The 24725-nt window shown below is 41.4% G+C and overlaps 1 protein-coding gene across 1 annotated transcript in view; it reads right to left on the minus strand.

The window, feature by feature from the left end:
• The window catches only part of LOC104608639 (uncharacterized), a 69658-nt gene that overhangs the window by 22516 nt on the left and 22417 nt on the right, over positions 1 to 24725 (minus strand). Inside the window, exons 5-7 of the mRNA XM_010274680.3 lie at positions 13680 to 13766; positions 13436 to 13575; positions 12075 to 12155 (exon numbers count right to left, since the gene is read on the minus strand). Coding sequence (XP_010272982.1) covers positions 12075 to 12155; positions 13436 to 13575; positions 13680 to 13766 — 308 coding nt within the window. The remainder of the gene's footprint in view (positions 1 to 12074; positions 12156 to 13435; positions 13576 to 13679; positions 13767 to 24725) is intronic.

The raw sequence follows: 24725 nt of genomic DNA on the forward strand, positions 1-24725 counted from the left end.
GGTAGTGGTTGACCGGTTGAGCAAATACGCCCATTTCATAGCTCTACCACACCCATATACAGCAGTCACAGTGGCTAGAGCTTATGTCCAAGAAATAGCGAAGTTACATGGCACCCCAAACACCATACTAACAGACAGAGATCCTCTATTTATGAGCCACTTTTGGGAGGTCTTAGAGTTGGTCGAGTAAGGGTAGATGAGTCATTTCATTATGTTTTTTAAGTTATATGCTGATGTGGCAATTCTGGTATTAATTCTGTAGTTCTCTTGTCCCATACTTAAGTAGGGGCAGTTTTGTCCTTGTACACTAATTACAGTATAATACACATTAAGGTCGACTAGTAGGGTTGAGACTCTAGTTCGATAGCTTCTTCTTCTTCTTCCTCTTCTTCTCTCTCTTCTCCCTTCTCTACTGGTTCAAACTGCTGAAACATGGCATCAGAGCGCTAAACAAAGAAGGCTGCAGCTTCAAGTTTTCTGGCCTGCGATCTCTCCTTCTCTGGGCTGCGAAATCTAAGGTACACAACTTGGTGGCTGCGGCACTATTTTATTTTTTTTAGGACTGCCACAATCCCTATTACAAGTGTTAGGAAGGTGTGGCAGCCCTAGGATATCAGTCTAATACTGCTGTCACCATGAGTGACAGCCCTAGTCGTGTGGTGGTGTTTGTAGTGTTTACCCTCTATTGAGCAGTTTCAAGAGGGTGTGTGGTTGTTTGAGTTGTTTGAGTTGCTGTCATGGTGATTAATTGTCAGTAGTGGTGTGAAAAGAAAAAAAAATTGCTGAAAGGAGTGGCCGAATATGTATGAATGGTAGTTTTTTTTTTTTATAAATGAGTAAAATTTTATTAAACCAGCAAATAAGAGTTACACGCAACCCATGGAAAGGCACAAGATGGTAGTTTACATCACTGTTTTTTATCTGAATGGTAGCTAAATCTGTCTAAATGATAGTTTACATCAAGTTCTTGACATGAATGATAGTTTACATCAAGTTCTTGATCTGAATGATAGTTTACATCAAGTTTGTTGATTGTGACTGGTTGCGAGACTGTTATAAGTGATATGGAAACCGCTGTAGTGTTGCCTTGACAGCAGTATTTGTTTGGTGGCTGAGAGTTCAGCATTAGAAACAGTATTGGGGGACACAATGGCAGCAACTGGAGATGGTGGTAGTGATCAGAAATCTGGTGTGATGATCCCCTCAAACTATCTAAGTGTGCAGATGACTTCAATTAAACTTAATGGTGAAAATTATGTGCCATGGGCCAAGTCAGTGGAAGTTTTTCTCAAGGCAAAGAGGAAAGTGAACATGTGAAGGAAGATAAACCATCAGTTGAAACTCCAGGGTTGGATGACTGGGAACAAGAAGATGCCCAAATCATGACATGGTTGTGGAACAATACGGAACCCAAGATAAGTGTCAACTTTATGTTCTTAAATACAGCTAAGGACATATGGGAACATGCCAAGAAGCTTTATTCTGAACAGGATAATACTATGAGAGTATATCAGCTCTATCAGGTGTATTTCAATCTACAGCAAGGGAATCAAACCCTAGAAGAGTATTATGCTATTATGAGAAACCTTTGAAATGAACTCAATGTCTATCATCCCCTAACTCCAGATGTTAAGGTTCAGCAACAACAGAGGGAGAAACTAGATGTAACTATGTTCTTAGTGGGGCTGAAATCAGAGTATGAACCAGTTAGAGCACAAGTATTGGGTGGTTCTGCTCTTCCTACACTTGAGGAAGAATTTGCAGGGCTTAGCAGGATTTCTTTGGAATCCTCAAAGAGTACCACACCATCTGATAGATCAGTATTTGTTGTAGCAAGAGGTGGGCATGGTAATAGAGGGGGAGGGCATGCATCTCGAGGAGGTCGTGGTGGTTCCATGTTTGGCTGTGGTGGTGGTCGTGACTCAGGGGGAGGTCGTGGTAAAGGAAGAGGCAACACTACTAGGAAGTGTACACACTGTGGTAGGGAAGGACATTCAATTAATTTCTGTTATGATCTACAAGGGCTAATCATGTAGTTGCTAGTGGGGTTGACGTGAGTGATAACCAACAGATGGATCAAACACCTTCCACATCTACATCTACTTCCGAGAAGGAGATGATGAGTATACTACAAGATGAGTATGAGAGGTTCCTTCAGGCTACTCACAACATACTACTGCCACTCTTGCACACTCAGGTATGGCCTATTTGGCATCCAAACCCTCTCCCTGGATTATTGATTCTGGAGCCTCTGATCACATGACCGGGACTCTAGGTGTGTTTTCTTCCCTCTCTAGAACTTCCACATCACAAACTATTCCCAGGCCAATGGTTCCTCTTCCCCCACTTGTGGTGTTGGTAATGTTAGACACTGCAATCCCTTTCTTTATCATCTGTTCTATATGTGCCTAAATTTCCATTCAATCTCATGTCAGTTAGTAAATTAACTAAGACCCTTAATTGCTCTATTACATTTTTCCCTTCATCTTGTGTTTTCAAGATCTCAAGACGGGGAAGAAGATTGGTGGAGGGCATGAGGCTGGTGGATTGTATTATCTTGACGGTGGCGGATCGTCAAACACTTCAGACTTCCTTAACTCCTCTATAATGGCATTGTCGGCTGGGACATCCATCTCTCAAGGCACTCAAGCTACCGGTTCCTTCTTTGAGTCATTTGTCTTCTTTATAGTGTGAGTCGTGTCAATATGGCAAACACCGTCGGGTTTCCTTCAGTCCTAGAGTTGACAGTCGTATGTTGAGTCCTTTTGCTTTAGTCCATTCAGATGTTTGGGGTCCGATTAAAATAGTCCTATAATGGTTACAAGTATTTTGTCAATTTTTTTATGATTGTTCAAGGATGACATGGATTTATTTACTAAAAGAAAGGAGTGATTTATTTTCTATTTTCCAATAAAAGTTCTTCGTTCAAATAATGGTCGTGAATACTTTCTTACTTCCTTTCAACAGTATTTGGAACAGCATGGCATCATTCATCAAACTTCATGTGCATCTACCCCTCAACAAAATGGGGTGGCTGAACGAAAGAACCGTCATCTCCTTGAAACTGCTTGGTCTACTCTTCATCATATGGATGTTCCTAAACGATTTTGGAGTGACGTTGTGCTTACTGCTTGTTTCCTTATTAATCGGTTGCCCTCTTTCGTCCTTCACGGTTAGTCTCCCTTTTCTATTTTGTTCCCCACCTTGTCTCCCTTTCCATTAACACTCCGAGTCTTTGGGTGTGTGTGTTTTGTTCACAATCTGAGTCCTGGTTTAGACAAGTCGGATGCACACTCTATTAAGTGTGCCTTTCTTGGCTATTCTTGGACCCAGAAAGGGTATAAGTGTTACAATCCCATCACTCGGAAGTCCTATGTTTGTCCTGATGTCACCTTTTTTGAGTTCGTACCGTTCTTTTCGGGGCCTGAATCTTCCTCTTCCAATTAGTGATCCCCTTCCGGTTGTTCCCGTTGTGACTGAACCTTCACCTCCTCCAATGCAGATTCCTATTGTAAAACCACCGATTCGGCACGTGTATACTCATCGACGGACACCGACACCTCCTCCGACTTCTACCTTGTTTGTGGATCCTGTTGTTGCTCCTGTTCCAGAACCTTCAGAACTTGATCTTCCCATTGCTTTACGGAAAGGTAAATGTAGTAGTACCCTACATCCCATTTCCAATTTTGTTTCTATTTCTCACTATTCCGCTTCACATCGCCAGTTTGTTTCTCTGTTGTCTTCTATATCTATACACAAGGATGTCCAGGAGACCCTTATTTCACCCGGGTGGCGTTAAGCAATGGAGGAGGAACTCTCTGCTCTTCAACATACTCACACGTGGGAGCTCACTACTCTTCCTCCAGGTAAGTATGTTGTAGGTTGTAAATGGGTGTATATTGTTAAATACTTGCTAGATGGTAGTGTGGAGCGATTGAAGACCCAACTGGTTGCTAAAGGTTATTCTCAGTTGTATGGGGTGGACTATATGGAGACCTCCCCTGTGGCAAAGATTGGTTCAGTTTGTGTCTTAATTTCCTTGGTAGTTATGTATGATTGGCCCCTGTTTCAGCTTGACATTAAAAATGCCTTCCACCATGGTCACCTTATGGAGGAGGTATATATGGAGCAACCACCTAGGTTTGTTGCTTAGGGGGAGGATGGTAAGGTGTGTAGACTGAAAAAGGCAATTTATGGGCTGAAACAATCTCCTCGTGCTTGGTTTGGGAAGTTTAGTGAAGTGGTGAAAAATTTTGGAATGAAACAATGTCAGGTTGACCACTCAGTGTTCAGCTATGATTCTAAAGCCGGAAAGATTTTATTAGTAGTCTATGTGGATGATATTGTCATAATTAGCAGTGACAGATTAGGGATTGACAGACTAAAGGCCTTTCTGCAAGACCATTTTCAAACAAAAGTCCTTGGGAAGTTGAAGTATTTATTGGGTATAGAAGTTGCCAGGTCAAAACAAGGTGTAAACCTATGCCAAAGAAAATATGTCCTTGATCTGCTGGATGAAACAGGGTTGTTAGGTGCGAAACCAGCTAAAACTCCCATGGAACCGAATGTTAATTTGAGCAGTGATGCAGGTGAAATATTTGATGATCATGGAAGATTTAGACGGTTAGTGGGGAAGCTAAACTACCTGACCATCACAAGACCAGGCATCTCCTTTGTTGTTAGCGTGGTGAGCCAATTTATGCAGAACCCTCGGTTACCTCACTGGGATGCAGTTCTTAGAATTGTAAGGTACCTAAAGGGAACTCCAGGCCGTAGGTTATTGTACAAACCAGGAGGAAGACTTGAGGTAGTTGGGTATACATATGAAGATTGGGCAGGCACAGTGTCGGATAGAAGATCTACTACAAGTTACTGCACATTTCTTGGAGGAAATCTGGTGACATGGAAAAGTAAGAAGCAGACCATTGTGGCAAGGAGTAGTGTTGTAGCCGAATATAGAGCCATGGCACACACTACATGTGAGTTAGTATGGCTGAAAAATCTCCTACAAGAGATTGGATTTTCAATGGACAGACCAATGAGATTGTACTGGGACAACCAAGCTGCAATCCACATCTCATCTAATCCAATTTTCCATGAGAGAACAAAGAACATAGAGATTGATTGCCATTTTGTGAGGGAGAAAGTCCTTACTGGAGAGATAAGCACAAAACACGTGAGCTCTGGTGATCAGTGGGCATATTTGTTTACAAAATGTCTAAATTCAGGGAGAGTGAAGTATATATGTAACAAGCTGGGATTATATGACATATATTCTCTAGCTTGAGGGGGAGTGTTAGAGTTGGTCGAGTAAGGGTAGATTAGTCATTTCATTATGTTTTAAGTTATATGCTGATGTGGCAATTCCGGTATTACTTCTATAGTTCTCTTGTCCCATACTTAAGTAGGGGCAGTTTTGTCCTTGTACACTAATTACAATATAATACAAATTAAGGTCGACTAGTAGGGTTGAGACACTCTAGTTCGATAGCTTCTTCTTCCTCCTCTTCTTCTCTCTCTTCTCCCATCTCTATTGTTTCAAACTACTGAAACAGGAGGCTTACTTCCAAACCCAAGGAGTTAAGATGTTGCACACAACCAGCTACCATCCTCAAATGGATGGACAATCTAAGGTTCTCAATCGCTATTTGGAGACTTACCTATGCTACTTCACTGGTGACCAAGGTTCTAAATATCGACACAGGTCGATACGCCGGTAGGGCGTATTGGCTTGCGTCAGTGCTTTTTTTATGTTTTATTTATTTTTTTCAAAATCGGTTCAGAGGGGTTGGTTTAAGTCTTGACTACCCTCTGAACCATGGTCTGACCCGATACAACCCCTGTAGGGGCGTATTGGGAAGCCATTGACACGATATGTATTGGCCGATACGTGCCGATACGTGTTGATACTTTGAACCTTGCTGGTGACAGACCTAAACAATGGTCCCTATAGCTGCCATGGGCCGAATTCTGGTACAACACCTCATACCAAGTGTCAACAGGAACCATCCTGACCCGATACAACCCTTGTAGGGGCGTATCAGGAAGCCATCGAAACGATACGTATCGGCCGATACGGGCCGATACGTGTCGATACTTTGAACCTTGCTGATGACAGACACCTCATACCAAGTGTCTGCCCTGGGCCGAATTCTAGTACAACACCTCATACCAAGTGTCAACAGGAACTATCCCCTCCAGGATCATGTATGGGCATGACCCACCAGCTGTATTGCCTTGTGAAAAAGGATCCACAACTGTCGCTGAAGTGGAAGAACAGTTAACTTCAAGAGACGAGATGCTAAAGGATCTTAAGCTCCGCCTGTAGAAGGCTCAGCAGAGAATGAAGTTATATAATGACCAGAAACGTAGGGAGTTGGAGTTCCAAGTAGGGGACTTGGTTTGCCTTAAACTCAAGCCATATAGACAGACATCTCTAGCTTAGTGCACTTGGCAGAAGCTGGCACCCCGGTATTTTGGGCCCTTCAAGGTGCTTGAGCGGATAGGACAGGTGACATATCAACTGGACCTACCTCCCAACTCCAGATTACACCCTATATTTCATGTCAGCTTGTTGAAACCTTGCTTATCTTCAACAGCAAAGGTCAGCTCCAGTCTACCCCAGTTATCTTGAAGATGGAATCATCATGATACAACCCCATTCCATCAGTGACTTCAGGTGGGTGAAGTCAGGTGCTAGACTGATCAAGCAAGCTCTGGTCAATTGGAAGAACCTCCCTCTAGAGGACGCCAGTTGGGAAGATGTGTCCCAACTTCAGCTCCCAAATTCCAACCTACTCAAGGTGGTTCCCAAGGGGGGTGGGACTGATACAACCCCAATTCAGCCATCTCGGGTTCAGCCAGGCAATCTACCAAAGATATCTCGTGTGGCACCCCCTATCAAATTTGTCTATTCCAGGAAGACACGTCAGCATAATTAATCCCCCCCCCGGGTGCGGGTAAATCAGGTTGTTATGTATGAGGAGCAGTAGTATAAAATATCTTTGTGAAAGTCTGAGGAAAAGCAGGAAACATTACCAGAATTCCTCTCCTTTTTATCTTCTTTCTTAGGAGGAAGTGCTCCCTCGAAGTAGCTCAGTTTTGCTGTGTTGTTTATCAATTGAGCTACTTCGAGGGAGCTCTTCCTCCTAAGAAAGAAGATAAAAAGAAGGAAAGGAATTCTGGTAATGTCTTCTGCTCTTCCTCTGACTTTCACAGAGATATTTATACTACTGCTCCTCATATGCATAACAACCTGATTTACCCGCACATGGGGGGGGCAGATTAGTTATGTTAGCGTGTCTTCCTGCCTGGAGTACACAAATTTGATAGGGGGTGCCACACGAAATATCTTTGGTAGACTGCTTGGCTGAACCCTCAGAACCTAAGATGGCCGAACCAGGGTGCTACTAGGTGCTCTATCCCAAATGTGTGGTAGGGGTAAATAAATCGGAAGAAGAGGTAGGAGTCCTTGCTAGAGTGTTGGGATGCGAAGCTGGTGTTTGGCCGTTAGCATATCTAGGATTACCTTTAGGAGGGAACCCAAAGTCAGAAAGCTTCTGGTACCCAGTTTTGGAAAGATTCTCAAAGAGGTTAGCAGGATGGAAGAGAAATTACATCTCTCTGGGAGGAAGAACTACCCTGATAAAATCAACTTTGGCAAACCTACCAATTTACTTCCTTTCTACCTTCAAGATCCCCACTAGTGTGGCTTTTAAACTAGAGAAATTAATGAGGGATTTCTTATGGGAACAAGGGGATACAAAGAAAGACCACTTGGTGAAGTGGAAGGTGGTCTCTAGAAGTAGAGATAGTGGAGGGTTGGGTATAGGAAACATAAAGCTAAGGAATACAGCCTTGTAGGGCAAGTGGTTATGGAGACTACCTCTGGAACAGGACAACTTGTAGCACAAAGTGATAGTGAGTATACACGAGGTGGCATAAAGTGATAGTGACCCTAGGGCATCCTGGTCATCTCCTTGGAAAGCTATCCATGGTATTTTGCCCTCCTTTCTTCTGTTTATCATACTTGATGCTTGTGCAGGGAATAAAGTTCATTTCTAGGAAGATGTCTGGTTTGGGGATGTCTCCCTCAAAGACAGATTCCCATCCATCTACTCTCTTTCATTGAATAAAGAAAAAACCATTTCCTCTGTCTATCTGAATGGTAACTCTTGGGATTTGGGACTGAGGGGGTTGAGGGAGTCTGAAATGGGTATGGTTGATGATCTGATTGCCCATTTTAATATTCTGTTCCTTGATCAGTCTTGCTTGGATAGTAGAATTTGGTCAGCCTCTCCTTCTGGGTTTTTCACTAGTGCTTCTTTCTACAATGCTCCCCTCCATTCATCTAACATGGCAAGAACCTTTCCAACAAAGGAGGTTTGATGTAACCTTGTACCCCCAAAAATAAGGACCTTTTGCTGGGAGGTGGTACTCCAGAAAATCAACACCTTAGATATGCTGCAAAAAAGAAGGCCAAATTACTGCCTTTCACCCCACGTTTGTAGCCTCTGCTTGGCCTGTGGTGAGACCATTACACACTTATTTATATCCTGTCCTTTTGTATCCTTTGTTTGGAATTGGTTTTCCTCTCTTTGGAAGCAGGTGGGCCCCTCCTTCAGATGTAGTAAAACTCTTTGATCCAAACTTCTTTAGACCTCCAAAGAAGAAGGGGAGTGCAATGTGGAGAGCAACAAGAGCAGCTGTTTTGTGGTCAATCTAGGAAGAAAGAAACAATAGGATCTTCTAGGGTTCTGAAAGATCTAAGGAGCAAACCATTGATTGCATATCTACCAAGGTCATTGGCTTAAAGCATCTCCTTTATTTAAAGATTATTCAGCTGATGATTTGTTTAGAGGATGGTACACTGTGGCATTGAGGTCTGTGTTAAAGGAACAATGGATCCCTCCTGCACATCAATGGGTGAAGCTGAACTTCGATGGGAGCTCCTTAGGAAACCTGGGTCCCTCTGGGGTGGGAGGAGCCTTCAGAGACAGGGAGGGCAGATTGGTTGCACTGTATTCAGGTCCAATAGGTGATGGAGACTCTTTGAGAGCAGAGATTATGGCCTTGCTACAAGGTCCAAGGCTGGCTAAACAATGGGGCCTACACCAGATTGAGGTAGAAGGGGACTCTAAACTATTAATTGGGTGGTTGCAATCACATAACTTGGGGGCTTGGGTACATCAACATTTCATGAGGGAAATAAACTGCTTAGCAAGGGAGGTTGGGGCACTATTCAGGTGGACAAGGAGTCAAGGAGGTCAGCAAATGGACTACGACACCCTTGCAAAGCAAGGAACTTTCAGGGAGAACTTGTTTTGGGCTGTTCTGTAATCAGAAAGCATATTTCTCGGGGTAAACACCCTTATCTGGGTGGTGACAGTGTATTCTCTTAATCTGTCTAATGAAATTTACTGTTTCTGATAAAAAAAATATATTACCTGTAGCGATTGGAAATTGGGAGATGCAATAAGAATGAAACATTTGAAGTCACCATGGGGCATAAGGTTGTCTCCATATCCCCTTATGAACAGACAAATTAGGAAGGAGTCTTATCTAATGTGGGGACAAAAGGGATATGGATAAGGTAGGGTAGAGTAACTTTTTTGTTTTTTGAGAAAAGGTAAGGTAAATTGTATTAATTAGAATTAAAACATGTGTCTATACAAAGATTCTGTACATTACACAAGTACCCAATTTTCCTTTAAAGAATATTACATCCAAAAAGAGGAGGAAAGATCACTACACAAGTATTCAATAACCATTTGCCTCAGAGCCTCCACTATGCCATTGATCACCTTCTCCACCAGCTTACTCCTGTTCAAAAATCCTTGAGTTCCTTTCCAACCATAGCAGCCACAAGACTACTAATGGAATAGCAGACCATAAACATCTACCTTTCCTACCCATTCCAGCAACCTACCAAGCATTTGACAAATCCCGAACAGTGGCTGGCAGACACCCTTGGACAGTTACAGCCTTGAAGAAATATATCCAAATCTTGTAGGTGAAGTTGCAATGAAGAAAGATATTATTCGAAGACTTTTCTTCCTCCAAGCACAAGGGACACAAGATATCAGGCAGATTTGCTCCTGTTCTCATAAGCAATTGCTTGGTTGAACATTTCTCACAAGCTTACCCCCAGGTAAAAAACTTCACTTTCGAAGGGGCAGCAGACAACCAAATAGCTTTACTAGGAAAAGAAAAAGAGGAGGTTGTATCCGAAACCAGCCCTTGAGATGAAAGATTAATTGTTTGAGACTGAAGCAAACCCAGCACCAGCAGATCAGAAACCTGGAAAAGTTCCCAGTCATTTTAGTTCATTCTAAATTGCGGGATCCAGGTAATTGATTCACTTTTGGTTACATAAGACTTTACCATCAAATAATTCCTGCTGTTGGGTAGCAAGTACAACTCTGGAAGCAGCTCATATAAAGGCATCTCGTAACACCAAGGATCCATCCAAATTTTCAACCTGCTTCCATTTCCAAGCTTTTATTTCATCCCTTTCAGAAAACAGGGCATATCTTTGTATATTCCTCTCCATACACTACAAACATTGTGCTGAGAGGGAGAAACACTATCCTATCCATTTTCCTGCAAGCCATACTTAGTTGCAATTAGTCTTCTCCACAGGCCATTGCGTTCTGAATTGAAGTGCCAGAGCCATATACCAAGCAGAGTTAAACTAAACCTCCTGACCTTCCTAATACACAAACCACCATTCCTTAAAGGCAGACAAATCTGATCCCAGTTTATAAGATGATATTTAGATGAGTCCCTCCATCCTACCCACAAAAAACCCCCCATAGATTTCTCAATTTTTTCAGCTACTTCAGCTGCTATTGGAAAGAGTGGCATGAAATAAGCTGGGATTTTTTTTCCAAAACTCTTTTAATTAGGGTCAACTTACCTCCTTTTGACAGGTACCTTGCTTTCCTAGTTGCAAGTTTTTTATCCACTTTTTCCTGTACCAGGTTCCTAATATTTTTTAGAATTGCACCTTCCACCCAATGGCAACCATAGGTATTTTGTGGGCAATGATCCAACCTTGCACCAAGAACTTCTGATAAGTCAAACAAGTTGTCTACCTCACTTTTGGCAAGAGAGCTTTAAACCTGAAACCACCTCAAACCATTTGCTCCTCTGTTGCATCACCAACGACAAAAAAGTGTCATCAGCAAGTTGGAGCAAGGTAATGTTGGGCCTACTGTTCCCCACTTCAAAACCTTCAATGCATTTCCCTTCTGTAACTCTATAAGTCATCCTGCTTAAGCCTTCCGTAACTATAGGGTAGAGTAACTTATGAGACTCCAAAGAAAATAATCATTAAAACCCCACTGAGAAGCTAAATAGGAGGGAGGGCAGGCTTGGTAAATACAGAATATATGATGTACAATAAATACAAGAATATGTTTCTCCTTGTTCATTCTTGGACTTTTGTCTGTGTGTACACAGATCATTGTCAATCCCTTTGTTTGCTAACAGCCCCAATGACACATCTATCTTATTTTGTTTATTAGATAGATCCAATTTCTTTGAACAAACTCAACTGGGATGACCAATTATAAAGGTCAAACTGTTTTAGCTGTGGGCCTGTGGCTTTTTGGCAATTTCTAAGGTTGGTTTGTGTGAAGACCAGTACAGATAGTCAGTTCCTGACTTATGAGTAGAAATAAGAACAATTTTTTTTGAAGAATAACAATGTTTTGAACAAAGTCGCAAAAAAAAAGATAAAAAAAAATAAAGCTTTGGAAATTACAATGTCGAATCATGAAGGCAAGTGGAAACAAGCAAACTAAATTTACAGGAGAATACAGTTCATAAGAACTGTACTACAATGGTCATCTGGCACTATTTACCCCATTCATCAATCAGGAGATGATGCTAATACAAATTCAGATACATCCAGAAATTTGTATCTCAAGAAGATTATTACAAGGAATAGACTACCAATTTGTTGATAATGGTAGTGTTATAAGGCAAAGTAGTACACCAAGGGAAAAAATGACAAAAGGCATAACAAGACTAAGTGAAAGCAGTATAAAAGATATAGATTAGGAACAAACCATCCAGTTGCACTGCGACAATTGTAATTTTTTATTGTGTCCTCTAGCTCAAGGGCTTCCACAACGAAGTTCATATACTCGCTGCAAAAAAGTTAACCTTAATCAGATTCTTTAGTAGCAAGGCAGGAGGGCATTTGCATAGGGTAAGGAGACAATCTCATATAATTAGTAATTCTTTATAAAGAATGGAAGTGCAAAGGTTCAAAGAAAGACGACCCTCAGTTGATTTGCCCTGTTAGAAGGTCACCCTTCCTCCTTTTTTTTTTTTGATCAGCAACTTAAAGAGATTTATCAGAACTTAAAAAGAGAAGTACAACAAGAAGTTGTTAGAGATAACACCCAATACAGCAAAGAGCCCCACTACCCAGCTAACATTGAGCCCAAAACAGATGATGTCTATTCACCCTTTGTTTAGCTAAGCCATCCACCAAACCATTAGTAGACCTTCTAACCCATCTTAACTGGATTTGCATGTCTCGACAGCAGTTTGAACCGCCTGAGATCATTTCTGAATTGCCATAATACTCGTTCTCTTTTTTTCAGCCATCCAATGACTATTTTAGAATCCCCTTCTACTATTAAGAAGGTCACCCTTCCTATCATCATCATCATCATCATTATTGAAATGTATTAACAGTTTAAGATAGCAAAGTTATTAAAACCTAAACCCATTACATTAATGCAAATATTTGAAAGTTCAAACCCGGAATAATACATTGTGAGAATAACAAATTTTGACTTACACTTCATGCAACAAAGATAATCTGGAGATTAGGAGATAAAGAACACATGGCTAAATTTGGAGTACAAAGAAATCTTTAAATATCTTTAATATTTTTCACTTCTAAATCTTAAAAGAAGAATATGGCAATTCTGTATCACGCCAGAATATCCAACAGAAAAAGAACTGTTTGTGCTTATGCTACAACACTACCATAAATGACCTAAGCTACAAGTAGACATGATCTAACTACAATGACCAGGAAAAGGATAACCTTTGCCTGAAAAGATTATACTATAAATACCTAGGAAAACCTCTGCAAAAAGCTGTGTTAGTCAGTAGTGCTAATAAAGTGGAAAAATGCAAATGATATCATTACCATCAGTATTTGACCAATAACATGAATGGGTTGTATTAAGAAAAAGGGCTGCAAGTACAAGCACTAGAATTATCAAAAACAAAGAGGTTAGCCCATAACAGTTGCACACATACTTGTATATGTTTTAGATGAAAATGTTGTAGTGATAAAAACACTAGCACAACTCATGAAACAAAGTATCCAAAGGATTCAAGGATGAATTCTCTATCAATAAACTCCCTCCACTAGAAAACTAGTTCATTAAAGTAGTTGCTGCAATACCTTTTGCAACGGTAGTACTCTTCTCGGGCTCTCCTAAGTTGACGCCTTAGTGTGGCCATTGTTTTCTCATCAGTATCATAATCCATGTCATTTTCACCCAATCTACCCCCTTGTGGTTTGAAGGAAGGATCTTCTCTAAGCTGCAAAAAGGAAATTGAATCACATAAAAGCATACAAAGAAAAGCAGTTTATAAATCTTTGGTGTCAGATTGTCATGTATGAGCTTGCATGCAAAAAATATTACCATCTGACGCAGCATGTGATCAATCACATCCATATAGCGTCTCAAAGGATCACGCTTGGACATCTGATTTGATGTGGCTTGTGCAACCTAATGAAACAAACCAAGATTAAATATGAAAAGATCTTGCTGAGCTCAAAAATAGTATGAACTAAGCAATTTTAACAAGAGCAGAAGAATATATAATATAGATGCAAATGTATCTCAGCACAAAAAAGCATAATATGGTTACATTAATACTACAGACATGAAAGGAGGATCTTTTATTTTTTTTTCTTTTTTGTTGATTAATATAAAGATAACCCTGTACTTCGACGGAAGCGCCATTGGAAACCCAGGTACAGCAGGAATTGGTGGAATTTTTAGAAGAGATGGTACTATTAGATGGGCTTACAGTGGATCAATTGGGATAGCCTCTTCAACTAAGGCTGAAATCCTGGCAGTCTTAACTGGAATCAGGATTGCAAGAGATCTGGGATACCTGAATATTCTCATAAAGGGTGATTCTGCAAATACAATCAGATGGTTAGCAGATCCTGGCAGTGGCCCCTGGGCTTTAGCTAGTCTCTTGGCTGAAGCTAGAGACATCCTCTCTAACATGAATGCTCAGTTGGATTGGGTCCCTAGGGAGCTAAATTCTGATGCTGATAGTCTTGCAAAGGCTGGCACTGACAGGGATTGCTTGTTTAATGATTGCTTTGTTCCTGTTTAACTTTTGAGTTGTATTTCCTATGTACATCTTCTCATGTACCTCTTGTTTTTTGAATAAAGTTACCATCTTTTTCAAAAAAAAAGTAAAGACATGAATGAGTTATAAATTGTAGTCGTATGAGACTACTAACAGCCCAAGCTGTGGTGTATAATCAACAGGAAATTAAGAGGATGAGAGGAGAAAGAGAAAAGAAGAGAAGAAGATTTCGAATGAAGGATTTCAGAAAAGAAGATGATGCTTAATCTGTCGCCCCCCTGTTTCTATTTATATTAATTGTGAAGTAAGGATAAGACTGCTTACATGGCAAAATTAAAATCCTAATAAAAGACAACAATTAAAGTCCTAATATAAGACTAAAGTCCTAATAAAAGACTAACAACTAATTGTGGGCTGACACTTAAATAACTAGTAGTTGTATACAAGTACAATAGAAAGAGGTGGGGACCACATAGTAGTTGTATACGAGTACAATAGAAAGAGGTGGAGATCACATCAGTGGTTTCTACACTCCCTCTCAAGTTGGGAATAGATGTTTGTCATTCCCAACTTGCATACATCTGCTTCTAACTTCTTCTTTGAAATTGCCTTGGTGAGAAGATCAGCAAGCTGCATGTTGGAGCTGATATATGGAAGACAGACTTCTTGAGATGCAACCCTTTCCCTAATAAAATGTTGATCGACTTCAATGTGCTTGGTTTGGTCATGTTGTACTGGGTTATGAGCTATATTAATAGCAGCCTGATTATCATAGTACAACATTAGAGGTTTCTCATAGGTAATACTCAATTCATCAAACAGTGATTTCAACCATAGTATTTCAGCCACACCATTTGCCATGGACCGATATTCAGCTTCAGCACTGGAACGAGAAACAACATTTTGTTTCTTACTCCTCCAAGAAACAAGGTTACCTCCTACAAAGGCACAATATCCAGAGGTAGACCTTCTATCATCAACACAACCGGCCCAATCTACATTTGTATAAACTTCTATCTTCATGTGATTATTATCCTTAAATAGTACACCTCTGCCTAGACACCTCTTTAAATATGCCAATATCCTCTCAACAGCAAGTAGGTGGGTAGTTCTGGTAGAGTGCATATACTAACTAACAACACTAACTGCATAGCTGATGTCCGGTCGTGTAAGACAAAGATATAGTAGTTTATCAACTAATCTTTGGAACATAGCTTTATCTTCAAGAGGCTCTCCACCTTCTGCACTAATCTTGTGATTATGTTCAATAGGTGTATCGGTTGGCTTAACACCCAACTTTCTTGTTTCTTCTAACAAATCAAGGACATACTTCCTTTGAGAAACAAAGATTCCATGCTTGGACCGAGCTACCTCAATACCCAAGAAATATCGTAGCTCTCCCAGGTCCTTTACCTCAAATTCTTGATGGAGAAGTTTCTTAAGAGACTCAATTTCGCTATTACCACTCCCTGTTACTACAATGTCATCGACATATACAGCAAGTAGAGTCAAGGAAGTATCCACTTTCTTAATAAACAAAGTGTGATTTGATTGAGCCTGCACATAGCCAAACTTTTCAAGGGCTTGGGGGACTATTTTAGACCATACAAAACTTTATTCAACCAACAAACCTTCTTACCTGTCTCTGTACTATAAAAACCAAGAGGTAACTACATGTACACTTCTTCTTGCAAGTCTCCATTGAAAAAGGCATTTTTAACATCCATTTGGAACAAGGGCCAAGAGTAACTGGCTACAAGAGATAATAACATTCTATTAGTGGTCATTTTTGCTATTGGTGCAAAAGTCTCCAAGTAATCTATACCATAAGTCTGAGTAAATCCCTTTGCAACTAACCGGGCCTTATACCTTTCAATGGAACCATCAGCATTATGTTTCACAATAAACACCCATCTACATCCAACTAGTTTCTTCCCTTTGGGTTGATCAACTAGCTCCCAAGTATTGTTTCTCAAAAGGGCATCCATTTCTACCTTCATTGCATCTTTCCACTCAGGAATGGTCAAGGCTTCTTGTACTATTCTGGGAATGGGAATATCAACAATGGATGTAAGAAAGGACTTGTAAGAGGGAGACAGGTGATCATAGGACAAGAATTGGGAGATACAGTGGGCTGTGAGTGAGGTGCAACGGCGTTTGCCTTTACAAATTGCAATGGGAAGGTCAAGGTCATTCAATGGAAGTGAGGGCTCAGAAGATGGAGAAGGCTCAACAGCAGAAGGCTCATCTGTAATGGGAGCTGGAAGAGATGTAGTACCTGGATCTGGATCTTCAGAAGGAATTGGGGCTGGCCTGGACTGCTGATGACCGAAATCAACCTGCCTCCATCATCTGTGATAAACTCTCAAATCCCAACATTTTTGACAACCCTCCCCATTACACCTATCTTCACTCAACGGAACAGGTAAAGGGACTTCTGATGTGTTAACCCCAACCGTACTACTCTCCCCCTGAGAAGAAACCCTAGAGTAATAAGGTACATCCTCAAAGAAAGTAACATCCATGGATACAAATCTCTTTCCTGAAGCAGGTTCATAGCAACAGTATCTCTTCTGAGTTTGTGCATAACCAAGGAAATACATTTTGAGGCTTTAGGGTCAAATTTGGAACAGTGAGGGCCAAGAGTTTGCACGAAGCAGGTACAACCAAAGGTTTTAAGAGGGACAGAAAACAACTCGTTATTAGGATATAAAAGAGTGAATGGGGGTTGCATGTCAAGAACCCGTGAAGGAATTCGGTTGATGAGATACACAACTGTGAGAATGGCATCTCCCCATAAATGTATAGGCACATTGGAGTTGAATATGATACTTCTAGCTACTTCTAATCTGTGCCTATTCTTTCTCTCAGCCACCCCATTCCGCTGATTGAGTACTCTGATGGATAATCCTGTGATCCTGTGATCTTGAGAGTTGAATATGAGGGAAAGTACTCTGATGGATAATCCTGTGATCTTGAGAGTTGTACTTGAAGTAGAGGAGAGGAGAAGAACACCACTGATATGCTGTGAATGTCGAACTAAACTGCTCAGTCGACAATACTATTATTTATATTATGATGTAGTACAATGATACAGGAAGTTACTGGAATGCCCCTGATTAGTGATGGGACACCCAGACAACTTAAAACATTAAACAGGATTAGGCCCATTAACATAGGCCCAGTACAGAACAACTTAAACTTAAGTATAGGCTAATAAGAACTCTTATCAGCCGAATACTCATACATACAAAGACTTCAAAGTGCCGATCAATCTCAATATGTTTTGTCCTGTCATGCTGCACGGGATTGTTGGCAATGTTGATGCCAGCTTTATTGTCACAATACAGCCTAAGAGGACCTTCAGTCATAATGCCAAGTTCATTAAGAAGAGTTCTAAGCCATAAGAGTTCAGCAATCCCGTGGGCCATAGCTCGATATTCTACTTCTGTACTTGATCTAGCCACTACATTCTGCTTCTTACTGCGCCATGTGACCAGGTTTCCTCCCACAAATGTACAGTAACCCGAGGTTGACTTCCTGTCTCCAACAGACCCAACCCAATCTGCATCAGTGTAGGCTTCAATTTCAATTCTATTGTTTTTCCTAAAGAGAATTCCCTTCCCAAGGCAAGTCTTCAAGTACCTGAGAATCCTTTCAATTGCTTTCATATGAAGGATCTTTGGAGAGTGCATAAATTGACTCATGCACAACATAAGCAATATCTGGCCAAGTGAGGGATAAGTATATCAGCTTCCCTACCAATTTTTGGTATCTCTCTCTATCACAGTAGTCCTCCCCTACTGATTCCTGTAGGCCATGATTCTATTCTATTGGAGTATCTGCTGGCCTGCACCCCATCATGCATGTTTCCTCTAGGAGGTCAAGAATATACTTCCGCTGACATATGTAGATTCCCTCTCTTGACCTGGCAACTTCAATCCCAAGAAAATATCTCAAATGACCCAAGTCTTTGATCTCAAATTCCGAAGCTAGAAACTCCTTCAGTCTTTTTATCTCTTCCAAGTCATTCTCGGTAATTACCATATCATCCACATAAACAATGAGTGCAGTAAGTTTGCTATCCTGTCTCCTTAAGAACAAGGTATGGTCTGCACCACTCTGAGTGTACCCCACTTTCTTCATGGCCCCACAAAGCCTCACAAACCATGCACGGGGAGATTGCTTCAACCCATATAATGCTTTCCTCAATTTGCACACATTTCTACCAAAATCATAGCCTGGTGGAGGTTCCATAAATACCTCTTCATGAAGGTCACCATTTAAGAAGGCATTCTTCACATCCAGCTGATGAAGTTCCCATGAAAAATTTGCTGCTAGTGACAAAAGAACCCGAATTGTGTTGAGCTTTGCTACTGGGGCAAAAGTTTCTTTGTAGTCAATCCCTTCTTTTTGAGTAAACCCCTTTGCCACAAGTCTGGCCTTGTACCTTTCAATAGACCCGTCCTCCCTGTGCTTTATAGTAAACATCCACTTGCACCCAACAGTGCTCTTCCCCTCTGGCAGATCCACTAATTCCCAAGTTCTTGCTTTCATTAGGGCTTTCATTTCTTCATTCCTAGCTTCTTTCCACCTTGGATCAGACACAGCCTCTGAGTACCTAGAAGGAACACACACAGAGGAAAGAGCAGACACAAAGGAGTGATAGGCAGGAGATAAATGTGAGTAACAAACAAAATCAGTAATGGGGTGTCGGGTGGTGCAAGAGCGAATAGGCTTACGGAGAGCAATAGGAAGATCCAAATCAGAAGTATGTGAGTTGGAATTACCTTGGATTGTAGAGACAGATTGATCCGAGTCCAACTGGTTGCTGTCATGAGATTGAGGGCCCCTTTTTTCTTTTGTTGTATGTAAGTATCTCTTTCTGTTGCCTACTGGAGCCTTCAGGAACATCTGCAGCATCAGGAGAGGTAACCGGCACAGTGGGAGCCTCACTGGGTTGACCTGGAATGCCACAACAAGGAGTAGGAGGAGAGGATGGAAGACCCGAGATAGATAGGGGAACAAAAAAGGAAGGAGAATGAGAATCCTCTTCCATCCCACTAGTCTCCCCCTGAAGAGGATTCTGAGAAGACTGAAAATAGGGTTAAGACTCAAAGAAGACTACATCTTTAGTGACATACTTTCTCTTGGAGACAGGGTCATAACACTTGTAACCCTTTTGTGTAGGAGAATACCCCAGGAATATTCCCTTTATAGCCTTAGGATCCAGCTTGGTCTTCTTTGGATCCTTCACATGTATGAAACATATACAGCCAAAGACCCGAGGAGGAAGGGAAAAATCTGGAAGAGTGGAACACAAAACAGAGAAAGGGGTTTTCATACCCAACACCTTAGATGGCATCCGATTTATCAGATATGATGCAGTAAGAACCGCTTGAGACCAGTATTGCTTGGGAACTTTGTGCTGTAATAGTAAGGCTCGAGCTGTCTCCAATAGATGTCTATTCTTGCGCTCAGCAACCCCATTCTGCTAAGGGGTATAAGCACAGGATGACTGATGTAGTATGCCAGCATCTTCCATGAATAAGTTCAAGGATTTTTCAAAGTATTCAGCAGCATTGTCTGACCTGAATTGCTTAATCTTCTTATTAAACTGAGTTTCAATCATCTTGCAAAATGCCATAGTTATCCGTGGTACTTCATCCCGTCCTTTAACAAGTAAATCCATGTGCATCGAGAGTAGTGGCCAATAAAACTGATAAAGTACCGGAAGCCATCAAAAGAAACAATGGGTGAAGGGCCCCAGACATCAGAATGAACCAAATCAAAAGGAGCACAAATTTCATTACCAGAACTTGGATACACAGTTCTACATTGTTTTGACACTTGACATACTTCACAGGTTAAACTCTGACTTGAAATGCCCTTAAACAGTTCGGGAAACAACATTTCTAATGAAGAGAAAGACACATGACCTAGCCTAGCATGCCAAAGATGCAACTTAGCTTTTGACTCCACACTCTCCGGACTACTACCAGCAGATGCGTGTAAGGCTGAACCGATGTCTGCATCAAGATAGTAGAGTCCTCCATACTCATGACCGCACCCAATCGTTCTCCTTGTCAATCTGTCCTGGAAGACACAATGAGTAGGAAAAAAGGTTATACTACAGTTCAAATTTTTGGTAAGTTTTGAAATAGACAAAAGATTTGAGGTGAGACTGGGAACATGTAAAACTGATTTAAGAGAAAGGTCCTTGCTTAGGTCAACCATTCCCTTTCCAGAGATAGTGGAGAAAGACCCGTCAGCAACTCTCATCTTATCCTGACCAGACAACAAATGATATGAAGAGAATAAGGAAGACATATGTGTCATGTGGTCAGTTGCACCGGAATCAATAACTCAAGAAGTAGAGTCAATAGATCCAGTGGCACTGAAGGCAGAGGCTGTACCTGATCTGGCAAGAGATGTAGAAGCAAAAGAATTATGCTTAGACGGGCTAATGCCCTGCTAAGGCCCTCTACCTCACTAGCAGTGAAGCCCAAAGCACCAGTTCCAGAGGAATCAGCAACCTGTCCCATAGGAGAAGAAGACCCTGTTGGAGTATTCTGTGAGTTGTCACCATTGTTGCTGGTGACAAGGTTCCCACTTGCCGCAGGCCTGTTATCCCTAGAAGAAACTTCTCTGGATATTGGAGACATCTTGACTGCAGCCGCTGTGAAGGTGACACTGATTAAGACTAGCCGAAGCAGTTCTGAAGGTTCTGAACCAGTTATGGAGCAGGTTCTGATTAGCCGAAATAATCACAGCAGGTTCTGAAGCAGTTCTGAAGTAGGTTCTGATTTGCCGAAGTGATTACAGCAGGTTCTGACAGCACTCGACACAGTTTCAGACTTGCCGAGACTGTCACAGTTCTGAAGCAGTTCAGTTACAGCTGCAAGCAAGGAGTTCTGGGCTGGTAACCGACCTGAAACTAAGGGTTCTCAACTATTGTGCTATGCAGACTCCACTTGAACTTCGAATACTGCAACTGTAAGGAGAGTATCCCTCCTTCCGGCCAATACTAGGACTGCTGACATCAGTCCTCAACTAGGGTTCACAGTGCTGGACAATCTGGAGCTGGCAGCTCCCTAGGTAATCTTCACTTGAGCTGAAGCAGTTCGGGTACAGCAGTGGTGAGAGGTTCCGGACTGATAACCAACCTGAACATGGAGCTGTTTACCACTGTGCTATGCTGGTTTTGCTGGGGCTTCGAAGCTACAGTTGTGGAGAAGCTCTCACCCTTTCAGCTAGGGCTAGGACTGCTGACATCAGTCCTCAACTAGGTCTGTCCTATACAGACCTCTCTTAGTAGCCAAATAGCTACTATTTGCTGAAAGAAGAACCTAGTAGGACATCCCCTTCTGGGCCTTACCTCCCTTGAGCTCTACAACCAAGGGAAACCCTAGTTTCGAATCTGCTTTGTTCTCTTACAGCCCTAGTTTTTTTAGCAACCCAGAAAAGAAGAAAGAAGATGGAGAGGACAGCAAGAGAAGAGAGAGTAGTGCGTCGGCTGAAACAAAGGGAAGCTAGTGCTCTGATACCATGTGATCTTGAGAGCTGTACTTGAAGTAGAGGAGAGGAGAAGAACACCACTGATATGCTGTGAATGTCGAACTAAACTGCTCAGTCGACAGTACTATTATTTATATTATGATGTAGTACAATGATACAGGAAGTTACTGGAATGCCCCTGATTAGTGATGGGACACCCAGACAACTTAAAACATTAAACAGGATTAGGCCCATTAACATAGGCCCAGTACAGGACAACTTAAACTTAAGTATAGGCTAATAAGAACTCTTATCAGCCGAATACTCATACATACAAAGACTTCAACCCAACAAATCCCATGGTTAAGAAAATAAGAGGCTAGTGATGTTTTAAAATATTCTCTCGCATTATCGAATCTGAAAATTTTGATTTTTACCCTAAACTGGGTTAAAATCATCTGATGAAAGGTCTGGGTTAGGGTAGGGACCTCATCTCGAGAACGCATCAAGTAGACCCAAGAAAACCATGTGTAATCATCAACAAACAGCAATAAGTATCTGTACCCCCCCCCCCAATAGCAGTGATGTGATATGGTCCCCAAACATCGGTATGCACAATGTCAAAAGGAACACTACTTCTCTTATTACTTAATGAATAGGTTGTTCTACAATGCTTTGCAAGCTCACAACTTTCACACTTTAAACTGGACATCTGGATATATTCAAATAAACTAGGAAACAAGTTTTTCAAAGACCTAAAGGATAAATGACCCAATCGGTTATGCCAAACATAACTTGACCAATAGACTGAGAAACAAAAGACCCTCTAACTTCACTATAGTCCCACTGTGAACTTCCTCCAGGCAGATAGATTCCATTTGTTTCACGGCCAGTTCCAATCACCTTCCTTGTCTCCAAGTCTTGAAAAACACATCGATCAAGAAAAAAGATTACTGAGCAATTCTGGTTTTTAGTAATGCTGCTAACTAAAAGTAAATTGATGCTAAGTTTAGGAACATGCAAAACAGATGACAGGGAAATGGCACTACACAACTTAATGTCTCCTTTGCCAGAAATGGGAACAAGTGATCCATCAGCAATAGACACCTTGTCTTTACCAGAGGATAAGTGATAGGTAGTAAATAGTGAAGGCAAACCAGTCATATGATCAGATGCACCTGAGTCTACTACCCAACAATGTTCAGTGTTACCTGGAGCTGAAGCATGATAAGCTGAGGCCCGTGTACCTGAATGAGCAAATGCTAAGGTGGGAGGAGTTGATGTTGTAACTGGCTGAGATGATGATGTTGAATTACCAACCTCCTTTTCCAACTGAGTCAAGGCAGCTCGGACAGCAGCTAGAGTATCTAGTGGTGCTGCTCTTGTGCCTGATGAGGTTGCACAATCAGTAGTAACAGCTGTATTAGCATTCCCCTTTTTGTTCCTGAATTTTGCGGGAACTAGATGAGGATGTAGCTTCCAACAGGTTTCTTTGGTATACTTAGGTTTCTTGCAATGTTCACATATTAGGTCCTTCTTGTCTTCCTTCTTCATATCTCTCTCCTTATCCCCCCAAACTTAGGTTTAGTTGCTACCAAGGCTGATTCAAGTAGCGAATGCTGTAACATAACTTTCCTTCCTACTTTCTTCACTATGCACTAGAGAGTAAGCTTGTGATAGAGTCACACCGTCTCTTGTTAGAAGCTATTGTCTCAGAATGTCATACTCAAAATTCAGACCAGCAAGAAACTCAAATACCTTATTGGTTTCAACCTACTTTCTGTAGGTCTGTGCATCCTTCTGGCTTTCCCACTCAATTGTTTCTAAGTGATCAATCTCATGCCACAAGGATTTCAAGGTGGAATAATAAACCGAGACCGGCTCCTCTCGCTTAAGGTTATTCACCTTACATTTTAATTCATAGGCCCTAGCAACATTGAGGGGTTGGGAGTACCTACCCCTTTCATGATATCCCAAATTTCTTTAGCTGTTTTTGCCCATAAATAATTTCGGCTGATATGTGGTTGCATGGAGTTACACAGCCATGTCATAACCAAATAGTTCTCCTGAACCCATTTGGTATATATTTGGTCCTCCTTGGCTGGTTCCTTGACATCTCCCAGTAAATAACTTAGCTTTCCTCTACCCCCAATAGCCATCATGGCTGATTGGGCCCACTCTAGGTAGTTTGACCCATCAAATTTTATAGTGGTAATCTGAAAACTGTTCTCAAGTACGCTACCAGCACCACCAGCCCCTAAATAGTTTTCCCCTTGGCTCTTAAACTCCATTCTTTGTCAAGAAAAGATTAACAAATGCCTTTTGTATCACTGAGACTGGGTAATTACACCCAGAATTTGCTATCAGCCGAACCTACTTTATCCTTCTAGGTCGGCAATCCACCCAAAGATAACCTTCCAAGTACAACTTCGAGTGCAGGGCTGAGAGTGCAAGGCTGAAACTAACTGCAGCCCTAGAATTGGCGACAGTCAAGAAACTAGAATCTTGAACCTAGAACCAATCAAAGGTCAAGAAACAAGCCAAGAACACAACCAGTTCAGCCGCACCTCTTAAAGTAACCAAAAAACTATTCTTTTAATGTATCAAGAACAGTTCAGGAGAAAAAAACTTTCAGTCGAACCTTTGAAATAACTAGAAAAGGTAATCCTTTTAATAGAAAAGATTGACTTACTTCAGAAAAACTCTGGCCGCAACCTTCAAAGATAAGTCTGAACCCTAATCTTGAGGGTTCTTCCTTCTGACTTTCTGGCCGCAACCTTCAAAAACAAGTCTGAACCCTAATCTTGAGGGTTCTTCCTTCTAACTCTTCCTGATTGCTGGTCATCCTCTAATGCTTCACCAAC

Source organism: Nelumbo nucifera, chromosome 1 (assembly GCF_055504915.1).
Source record: "Nelumbo nucifera cultivar China Antique chromosome 1, China Antique-T2T, whole genome shotgun sequence".
Lineage (NCBI taxonomy): Eukaryota > Viridiplantae > Streptophyta > Magnoliopsida > Proteales > Nelumbonaceae > Nelumbo > Nelumbo nucifera.